At 39.8% G+C, this 11418-nt stretch overlaps 2 protein-coding genes across 2 annotated transcripts; one reads left to right on the top strand and one right to left on the bottom strand.

Annotated features, from left to right (window-relative positions):
• Positions 1-2067: 2067 nt before the first annotated feature.
• Positions 2068-7316, top strand: LOC119558390. Its single transcript, XM_037871918.1, has 3 exons — positions 2068-2438; positions 4582-5134; positions 6312-7316. Exons 1-3 carry the CDS (start codon positions 2068-2070, stop codon positions 7314-7316), a joined length of 1929 nt encoding a protein of 642 aa, XP_037727846.1.
• Positions 7317-9369: 2053 nt separating this feature from the next.
• LOC119556787 (casein kinase I) lies at positions 9370-10731 on the bottom strand. Its single transcript, XM_037869221.1, has one exon. It carries the CDS (start codon positions 10636-10638, stop codon positions 9604-9606), a length of 1035 nt encoding a protein of 344 aa, XP_037725149.1. The 5' UTR covers positions 10639-10731; the 3' UTR covers positions 9370-9603.
• Positions 10732-11418: the final 687 nt, after the last annotated feature.

The following is an 11418-nucleotide window of genomic DNA, read 5'->3' as shown; positions in this document are numbered from 1 at the left end:
CAAACTTATATTTTTATAAAAAAAATTTTTTTTATTTAATAAAGTCAGTTTTGTATTGATATGAGATATATTATAATAAGAATAACAACCCTGATCTGAAAAAATATTATTATTTGATCAAAATTACTGAATATATTTTTGTTGAAGATGAACATTTTTTTTATATTGCGTATGATAAAACACACTTTTATTTAATTGATCTAAAATAAATACTTTAATTACTTAAGTATTCAAAATGGCACTGAATATTTTTTTATTATCTTAAAATAAGCCTATTCATCTTGCTTATAATGTAAAATTGAAGAGTCATGTTAATAGTTTACTTAGTTTAATTATTTAACCTATGATTATCGAATTGTTCCTGCAAATGTTAAAGTAAGATCAATGTATTTCTTGCAGTGTACGTCCAGCAGGCGAGTGGTGGCGAGTGGGTGGTGGGTCTGAACGTGACATTGGCCGGCTACTGTGAGAAAAAGCCAGCCGCAGATTCGGACCCAGCTCCGGCGACTTAAGCGCTGATGATGTGGATAAAATAAACATGGGACATTGGTTTGGTCGAGGGGCGGGCGGCAAGGGGGCGGGGCCAGTGGGCGCAGGGCGGAGGGAGGCCAAAAGGACGAAAGCGTGTTTAAACATTAAAAGGACCATTAGATACGCCTTAAAGTATGCTTCAAGTAGATTATCTTCCATCAGTTTTGTTTGCTTACTCGGAATTGTTTCGCTTCATTTTTCTCGTTTGCAAACACACACATAAACCAGGGTTTACTTAGCCTGTGTGCGAGTGTGTGTGTGTGGGTGGGTGCGCTTTCCTTTTGGCCAAGGGAAAGCATCTTTCGGAGGAGAAAGCCAAAGCCAAAGACGAAGAAATGCCCGAGACGAAGACGACGTTATTATAAATTGTGCGCGTGTCCTTGTAAAATAACATCTAGTGAACCCAAAAGGCCCTAGAATCACCCAGAACCACCCAGCGACACTCTGGTCCACCCTGCACCACCCTGCACCACCCTGCACCACATTCTGGTCAAGTCGTGGCCCCGGCAATGCTTCTTAAATTACCAAGAAGTGCGCTCTGGGTGCCTTTCCTTTCGGCCATGGCTCACGGCTCATGAGTGATGGCCGAGCCGCTAGGTGGGTGGTGCAGAGTGGGTGGTGCAGAGTGGGTGGTGCAGAGTGGGTGGTGCAGAGTGGGTGGTGCAGAGTGGGTGGTGCAGAGGGGGTGGTGCCACCCCCAACCCCCCAGCCTTGACTCAATTTAAAGCCATCCAATTGCTCGTAAATTTCTATTTCCGTCCTTGGCGACTGAAACGCCCGGAGATCGAGAGGTTTATCTTTAAAGAACATCATGGTCTTATATCTGATGAAACGTTTAAGTCTCTGCGCTTGGGAAAAATATTATTTAATCATATTACGTTAAATCCACAAAGCAATTCAATGAGTTAGTAAGAATTTGTACTTTATAAAGTTGTTATCGGGTATTTAAACCTAAGAATGAATACGGTTCTTTAATTCATACACAACAATTAAATGAGTTACTTAAAAATTGTTGATGTTCATTTAAATTTGAGATACATTTTGTAACATTTTTAAAAAAACTTAAAAAACATGTGTGTTCTTTTTTGGTGAGGTCTAAAATAACATAGAATATGCTAAAAAAAATTTAAAAATATTTAACCCCTGTTCCTTTGACTAAAAAGTGTAAAAAGTATTTAAGACTGCATTTGTTTTCTATAATTAAAGCAAATTTTTAAATATTTTGAATATAATAATAAATTACATATTATTAGATAAACCTTTCTGATAATAACAGGAAAAAAATAAAAAATGGTTTCTGAAGCACCTCACATTTGTTTTGGAGAACCCTAGCACTGTTTTCTCTTTAAGGACATTTCTTGCACTCTTTTTGTATAATCTATACTGGAATCTTGGAACTATCTGCAATTAATTAACACCTGCAGAGTCTTCGTTTATCGAGCTTCCTGCATATCAGCTGAGTGCTATCACCAATTACATTAGCACCGCTTCGCAGATGTCCTGGCAGCCTGGCAGCCGGAGTCCTGGCATTCAGTCATGCGCCGCGCTATCCTGTGGCTGTCCTCCGGCTGCCTTCTGCTGGCCACTCTAGTTGGGGCACAGCAAATCGGCCAGGACCTGCTCATCTCGAGGATGGGCAGTTGGCAGGATGAACTGAACACCCGGGATCTGGCGAGGGCCACGAGTTACCTGACGAGGAAGTACATAGCCGACAGGATCAACACGCTGGTCGTCCGGCAGGACTGTCTAGAGTGTCCCTACGAGATGAGCCACCGCCAGCGACAGCTCGTCGACCAGATCCTGGAGAGCCTCCCCCCCGATCTCAGTGTCCTGCTGCACAGCGACACGCCCCAGGAGACCTCCTGGGAGTACACGCTCTTCGTGGTCAAGGACCACACCGCCTTCAAGTCAGTTCCTAATAATTTACCCTCCATTAATCATTGTTCTCGGCTTACCTATATCCACATAATTTTTTTTTTTAATTTTTTTTTTCGAACCTATCAATCAACTTTTAAGATATATGTATAAGCCCAAAAGATCTTAAGCCTCAAATTTTGTAATGTTGGAGAAATGAGAATAATTTAAATGTCCCATATTTGCTTAGCATTTATATCAAATTTCAAGCATAATTTATTGAAGTATTTAACATTTCTTTTATAATTTTGTTTATTATAAGCCAAATAATATAAAAAATTAATATTTCTTACATCGTAAATAAATACAAATAGTACAAACTAATAATATTTGTAATATTTTCCCAGAACGGAATGCTTACTGTATTTTATGAGTGCGTGCAACAACGCCTAGTGAAATAACGAAAATCCTTTCTGTAATTTTAATATGTGTTTGTTTTTTCAAGAAATATAAGCTTTAAGCTTAAATATATTGGGCGTTATTGCAAGCACTGGTATTTAAAATAGTTAAGTTCTTTTAGAAAAGTAACGAAAATCTATTTATTATTTTATTTTAACAAATTAAAGCTGGTATATAATACTAAAATTAATATTTAAAAAAGATGGGGCGCTGGAAGCTAAGTCCTTCGGCCCAACGAAAATCTAGGACGTTTTATAATGTACTTGATTTAAAAATAGATATTTTTCATTTTTTAAAATTTTTAACTTGTTTTATTTGGTTATCTCTATATGTATTATCAGTTTTTATACCCTTGCAGAGGGTATATTGATTTCAGTCAGAAGTTTGCAACGCAGTGAAGGAGACGTTTCCGACCCCATAAAGTATATATATTCTTGATCAGCATGACTAGACGAGTCGATCTAGCCATGTCCGTCTGTCCGTCTGTCCGTCTGTCCGTCTGTCCGTCTGTCCGTCTGTCCGTCTGTCCGTCTGTCCGTCCGTTTCTACGCAAACTAGTCTCTCAGTTTTAAAGCTATCGGGCTGAAACTTTCCCAAAAGTCTTATATCTTTTGCAGGTAGTATATAAGTCGGAACCAGCCGGATCGGACAACTATATCTTATAGCTCCCATAGGAATAATCGGACAAAAAAAATGAAAAAAAATTATATCTTTGGTGTTTTTTAGCATATAAACTCCTAAGCTTGGAAATAACAATTTTTAAATAATTTTGAATTTTGAATTAAATTTTATCGAAATCGGACGACTATATCATATAGCTGCCATAGGAACGATCGGAAAATTTGTGGAAAAATAATATGAAAAAAATTTTAGCTTCGGTGTTTTTCAACATATAACCTCCAACGCTTGGAAATAACATTTTTTAATTAGTTCTGAGTTTCGAATTAAATTTTATCAAAATCGGACGACTATGTCATATAGCTGCCATAGGAACGATCGCAAAATTGGTAGGAAAATAATATGAAACAAATTATAGCTTCGGTGTTTTTTAACATATAACCTCCTACGCTTGGAAATAACATTTTTTAATTAGTTCTGAGTTTCGAATTTAATTTTATCAAAATCGGACGACTTTATCATATAGCTGTCATAGGAACGATCGGAAAATTGGTAGGAAAATAATATGAAACAAATTATAGCTTCGGTGTTTTTTGACATATTATCTTATACTATTGGGAATATCATTTTTTGTGTTTTTAAATTTAATAATTATAGCTGCAAGGGTATATAAGCTTCGGCTTGCCGAAGCTAACTTCCTTTCTTGTTTTCTATAATTTCTTAAAGACATCTAATTTGCCAAGACTTTTGAATTCAATTTCATAAATTGTGTATCCTCTTTTGCAGAGGTAAGGTGTTCTCCTCTCCTTAAATATTTTATATATATATTTTATTTTTAATATATTTTATTCTGTTATCTCTATAGGTATTATTTGATTATTTATTTATTTTGTTATAGACATCTTATACGCCACGACCCTTGATTTTCCAATTTCATAAATGTTGTATCCTCTTTTGCAAAGGTAAGGTGTTCTCCTCTCTGTAAATATTTTATATTTATTCTATTTTGAATATATTTTATTCTGTTATCTCTGATTATTTCTTTACTTTTTTGTATACATCTTATTTGCCAAGACCCTTGATTTTCCAATTTCATAAATTGTATATCCTATTTTTCAGAGACAAGGTGTTCTACTTTCCCTACGAGTTGCTGGAGCGGGAGTTCTTCTGCATGGTGGTGGTGACGGAGTTCCAGAGCCCCGGCACCGTGAAGCGGACGGTCGGACGCATTGTGGCCGCCAATCTGCTGCTGTCCTTCGTCAACGTGGTGGTGGTGGCTCAAATGGAGAACGGTACGGTGGCCATCTACAGCTACAAGCTCTTCAAGGCCAACTGCACGCCGGGCATCACGGTGCGGCAGATCAACCACTTCGACAGGACAACCGGGAAGCCGCTGCAGACGATGACCGACCTCTATCCCGTGCGGCATGGCCACCTGGGCGACTGCCCGCTGAACGTGGGTGCCAACCACCTGCCGCCCCACCTCATCTACAAGCGGCACCGCCATCCGCCGCCCTCCAACGAGACCATTCCCGCCCAGGACGTGTCCGGGATCGACTGGGACCTGCTCCAGCTGCTGGCCAAGGCGCTGCGGTTCCGCATCCAGCTCTACATGTCCCACGAGCCCAGCCAGATCTTCGGCGAGGGCAACGTTTCCGGCTGCTTTGCGCAGGTGGGTTGGGATCTATTTATACAAACCAGGGACTACAAATCACAGTGGTCATATAAATATCAATGAACTGTTATTTACTGTTATTTTTAGTTCCTGCTTAAATCATTAACTAAAAGTTAATTCAAGCATTAAAGGCTAAATTAATGATCAATACTTAAAAATTTAATTTTTTATATTATTATATTTTTATATCTCTTCCATTCCTTTTGGCATTTGCCTTATATTATTTACGTATTAAAGACATCAATAATGAAAATAGTCTTAAGCAATCACTGTCTAAAACAGGCTCTAAGTTTTTAGCGCTTACACCATTAGACGAAGGAATAAAACAGATCTTAAAACAGAACAAACAATGAATAATGGCATTAGGTTAAATGAAACACTACTTACTTATTGCTTAGTAACCCATTACTAAATTCTAAAACGGGGTCAAACATTTAGTAACTATATACATTTAAGATAAGCTGCCCAAATAAATATTTGGTTCAGCAGAAGCATCAAGTTAAGTACTTCATATTTTCTTTAGATATTTTACATTTCACTGGACGTTATTGCATGCACTAAGAAAATACAATAAGCTTTAACCTTCTAGGAAAATATTACAAATGTTACTCGTTTGTACTATTTGTATTTATAATAACTACATAAATATATGATAAGCTGGCCAAATAAATGTTTGGTTCAGTACTTTAAATTTTCTGTAGAAATGTTACATTTTCTTTATTAAAAATGGTCTAAATGAATGTTGCACATAGAGATATAGAAAGTAAGTGATAATATAAATTCGCATCTGTTCAGTTTGAAGTTTCGCGATTATTACTTTTTTTAAATTGTAACAGATATCTTATAAAATACTACATTCATGACTTACAAGTTTTAATACAAATTTAAAAGTTTTGTAAATATCATAATATCACATATATAATATTATTCGTTTAATTTTATTTGTTTGTATTATAAAAAGGCGAACAAATGTTTATATAAGAAGATGTTTACCATTATAGCTTTGATTGTGACATATTCTCATATAAAATACTTTTATATCAGAAGAGATTTACATATCAGTTTAAATTTAAATACATATCCTAATTTATTTTTGAAGGTTATAGTTTAGTAAATACTATTTGTTGATATTACATTTTTTAATGTGGTAAATAAGATATGAGTAATATTTCAGCTGGCGGACGAGAGCGTGGCGATAGCCATCGGGGGACTGAGTGGCTCGGACAAGCGCCGCTGGCAGTTCTCCCGGTCGACGGTGTACCACCAGAGCCACTTCGTGATGGTGGTGCGTCGGGATCGGTACCTGGGTCGCTTCGGACCCCTGATCCTCCCATTTCGCGGGAAAGTGTGGGGCGTGATCATAGTGCTGCTCCTCCTGGCCATCCTGGGCACCTGTGGGCTGAGATCCCGCCTGGGGGTGCGACGTCCTCTGGAGAACCTGCTCCTGGTGTGTGTGGGCAATCCGGTACCCATGCATCGGGTGCCGGGAACGGGATTCCTGCGCTACCTCCTGGCCAGCTGGCTGCTGCTCACCCTGGTGCTCCGGTGTGCCTACCAGGCGCGACTCTTCGATGTCCTGCGCCTATCGCACCACCGCCCCCTGCCCGAGGATCTGATCGGTCTGATCGAGGACAACTATACCCTGGTTTCGAACGGCTATCATGACTTCTATCCCCGGCAACTCACTCGCCGGCTGGGGGAGTCCTTTGCCTCACGATTCGAGCGGGTTCAGAGGGCAGCTCCGGGCGAGAGGCTGACCACCATCTCGCTGATCAGCAATCTGGCCTATTGGAACCACCAGAACCGGAACATCAGCAAGCTGACCTTCGTGCGCCAGCCGATCTACTTGTACCAGCTGGTCATCTACTATCCCAGGAACTCCTTCCTGCGACCGGCCGTGGATCGCAAGATCAAGCAGCTGCTGAGTGCCGGCGTGATGGCCCACATCGAGAGGCGGTATCTGCAGTACGTGGACAAGCCGGATGTGGCCGCCAATGACCCCGACCTCCTGCCCCAGATCACCCACAAGATAATGGCCGGGGCCTATCGCATCCACGCCCTGGTGATGGTCCTGGCCACCGGGATGTTCCTCCTGGAACTCATCTCGGGTCGCTGGGAGGGCGGATTGCGCAGCTGGATGGAGTGGGTGCACAAACCGGATGATAAGTCATCGAAATAATTTCTCTTTCCCAATGTCATACAATTTATAGAAATTGAATTTATGAACATTAACTACATTTTCTTAATATCTATACAAAACTAATGCTAATAATATTCTATTTGGGGACAATTTTCTTTAAAACATTTGACTAACACTTAACTTAAAATCATTTTATTAATCGCTTCTTGTGCCCTTCTCTTTAAAGCTTGATATAGATTTATAGACCCTTTAATAAGAATTTAACTCTACAACATATTTAATTTGACTCTACATATATGTTGTATTTAACATAATCCAAATCAATGTTTAAATATACCTACGAACTTAGTTTTAGCAAATAATATAATTAAAGCAGAGTGAAAAAACTAAATTTTTCTAAATACGAATCCTAAAATATTTTGTAAGCCCTTAAAAAAACTAAATAAAGTACAAACACAGTCAAAATATGCATGCTGATTGTAGGAAAGTTGTTCTGGTTTTAAAAAAACGCATGTTTTTAGACACCTCTGGACTTGTAGATTAAAATAGTTTTGAATGTTATTATTATTTTTGAAATTATTTATTAATTCGAAAAGCTGTTAAAAAAATAAAGGGTAAGATAACTGGTTAATGGTCGATCCAATTGGCTAGTAAAAGGCGCAGTCAATTGTTTATCTTGGCTTGTAAATAAAAACCAGTGAAGGGAGTATACCACAAATCGGCCAGATGTTCAATTTTCAGTGCAAGGGATTCTTCATTCGTCGTTGGAGATATCTGTAGAGGAATCTGCGGAGGAGTCCATGGAGGAACCTAAGTGGTTGGCGCCTAAGCCAGACATGCTGCACTTAGATGGATTTTTGTGCGGTGGCCGGTTGGCCTTAAAAATTGATTTAAGTCTTGTAATGCAGGCGGGGTGGATCCTCCATTTATTTCCTCTCGTATTTTTTGCCCAATCTGCCAGCACCACTCCACCGGCCACTCGGCACCACTCGGCACCACTCTTGGCCATGTGTGAGCAGCGGCAACTGGCCAACTGGCCGAGCGGCACGGAGCGGCACTTGAGTTAAGCTGTGCAAACGTTTGCATAATCACGTTCCAATTTAAATTGCTCTATTTGCCGGGGCTGCCACTGCCCACTGGAAAAACCACCCACCACCACCCATCGTTGTCGCCTCTCGAATTGGAAAAACCGAACCACTTTTATTAGCCGTGGGCGGGTATGTCTTCCCACCACCCCCATCCGGCCATCTATACATCCATCCATCTATCTATCTATCTATCTACCTACTATATGTATCTGTATCTGCCCCATCTGTTTGCGGAGACAACGGAAAAATGGAATTCCGTTTTTACTTGGTCGCCATCCATCTGTGTGTTCACTCTTCAAATCACTGTTTCCTGTCGGTGCGTAAACAAAAGGCAACAGTTGATAGTTCCGAGGAAAAGCCCATCGATTTGATTTACATAGCATGCATATTCCCGGCGAGAAGTAGTCTTGTCGGCGGACATAAAGTCGACATAAAAACATTTCGGTTTAAGTGGGGCAAGAAATTTTGTGGAAACCAGCCCAGATATCATTTACTCAAATTAATATTTACCAGGGAAGAGTATTTTGAACATTTTTAGCATCAAGAAGTCCGGAGAGGGCGAAAAATCCTTTTTTCATTTTGTCAGACAATATTTGTTGTTTGATCGTTGCGTTTTCGTTTTCAGCATAGTAAAGAAGAGTATATGGTATTCAAACGAGTTTTTACGGCGTTTTTAGCTTGTTTTTACTTCGGCTAAAACAGCAAATATTAATATTTCTGTTTTTTTTGCATTTATTTCATGTTTACAATCTAGTAGATGTTGCATATTTTTAGCTGGGATATTTTACCATACAAAAAGCAAAAAGATCCCAAAACTTGATATTGAAGGAACAGGTAATATGTATAAGATAAGACAAGATCTAATACTAATCAACCTTTTAGATCCATTTCCCAGGTGTTCGGATAACTTTTTCCTTTAATGTGATGTGAATTAAAATAATCTATGGTTTATAAGGCATATTTTACTTTAAAAAATTATTATTGAATAAATTTGCTATTATGTGTTTTTTATCTAAACTAAATTTTAATAGTATAATTAAAAAATGTATTGATTTTACATATATTATATGGAAATTGGGTGACCATATTTAATTTCGGCATAAAGTGATATGCGAAATATAAAAATTTTTCTCAAAACACCAGTCGTTCCAGATTTCTGACCAATGAATTTTGGGTGACTATAAATTTGTACAACACACCTTGACTTGTTTGGACTAGATACCGGATATCCCTCCATTTCATGGCCAGTAGTTGCACTTCTCGTCCTTGACAATCGGCTCACCGCTGCGTCCCTCGTCCTGCGGCTGTTTGGGTGGGAATACCCGATGCCCGATTCCGGGATTTATCTGGGTGTTGTGGAACTTCATCATCAGCATGTCCCAGTCGTAGATGAGGCCCGGTCGAAGATTGAGGCCATTCCGCAGCATGCGGAACATCCGGCAGATGTTGTCGTACTGGGGCCTCTCGTAGAATCCCATGCCGCGGCAGTAGTTCAGGTACATGGTGAACTCGCAGGGGAATCCCTCGCACAGGACCTCCACACTCACCGAGATCTTCTTCTCGTGGATGCGCTCGTACTTCTGCATCTTGGTGGAGGCCTTCATGTCCTGCCAGGGCAGCGATCCGCGATTGAAGTACATAAGGACATAGCCCACGGACACCATATCGTCCCGCCTCGAGGACTCGATGCCTGCATGGGCGCATATGGAGGCATATCGGGCGGTTCCGGTTAGAGGACGTTCCTCACGATATGGTATATGCACACCGGTGGTTATGTCCAGGAACTTTTTGGACAGACCAAAGTCAATCAGGTACACCTGCTTGGACATGGTGCCCAGGCCCATCAGGAAGTTATCCGGCTTGATGTCGCGGTGCAGGAATCCCCGGCTATGGACGTACTCCACCCGCCGGAACATTTGTTCGGCCAGGAGCAACACCGTCTTCATGGTGAAGGCCCTCTCGCAGAACTGGAAGAGCCGCTCCAGCGAGGGCCCCAGCAGATCCATCACCATCGCCTGGTAGTGCGGCTCCTTGTGGTAGTACCTGATCCTGGGCAATCCGTGGGCGGGTCTGAGAGCCCTGTACAGTCGCCGCTCGTAGTTCAGCTGCGGATGACGCACCCGGCTGCTCTCCACCTTGATGGCCACCCGCTCGCCACTGTGGATGTAGATGCCCAGGTAGATGTCCCCGAAGGACCCGCATCCGATCTTCCTCACCACCTTGTAGTTGCCGATCCGCACCTCGCGGCTTTGCGACGATCGCAGTCGTTCCATTGTCTCACTTTAACTTCCGGCTTAGATTTGGGTCGTTTCCGTTTCTTTGTGTGTTTGTCTTCCGATCCGAACGGGGCTGACTAAAAATAATTGTGTGAGAAGGATAGTAAAATCGTCGGCTTCTTGGATCCCTTTTTTAGTATTCTGGGAAGCAGGGATATCGTGATGCACTGATAGAAAAACGTATTGAATGCAGAGATTTCGTTTTCATTTGAATATTTTTAACTTTGTCTTTCTTCCATTGCTTTTATCTGTTTTAAATATGGAATTTATAGTTAAATTAAAGATTTTAAGCACATTTTTTAATAACGTATAATGTTTATAGTAAATATGACTACCTTGACTTAAATATTTGCAAATTAAATTATTCAAGTTGATATGTTTTGCTTTGAATATTATGCCTTGGCTCTTAATTCAATTTTTATTTAATTTGCTATTTTATATTTTATTAGTGTAGGTTGGTTGGAATAAAATTTAAAATGTGATCACCTTAAAAACAGAAATTTAAAAAACAATAATGTGAATATTTTCTTATACACAAGGAATAATAGAATGAATAAATATTTAATTGTTAAATTGAATTGTTAAAGAAAATATTTTTTTTCGTATTTTGAAGATATTGTCCTAAATAAAACAAAAAAAGTTAGGAGAAGCAGCTTAAGGCTGTCAAAAATTTGTAGTGAATAAACCTTATTAGACTTCCACAATTAACAACTTATTGTGTTGTATACCTCCAGACACAATTATATTCTATCTTATAAACCTCAAGTCCTTTGGCAC

The sequence above is a fragment of the Drosophila subpulchrella genome, chromosome X (genome assembly GCF_014743375.2).
Source record: "Drosophila subpulchrella strain 33 F10 #4 breed RU33 chromosome X, RU_Dsub_v1.1 Primary Assembly, whole genome shotgun sequence".
Taxonomy (NCBI): domain Eukaryota; kingdom Metazoa; phylum Arthropoda; class Insecta; order Diptera; family Drosophilidae; genus Drosophila; species Drosophila subpulchrella.
The sequence above is the reverse complement of the archived record's forward strand: the minus strand, read 5'-3'. Positions and strand labels throughout refer to the sequence as shown.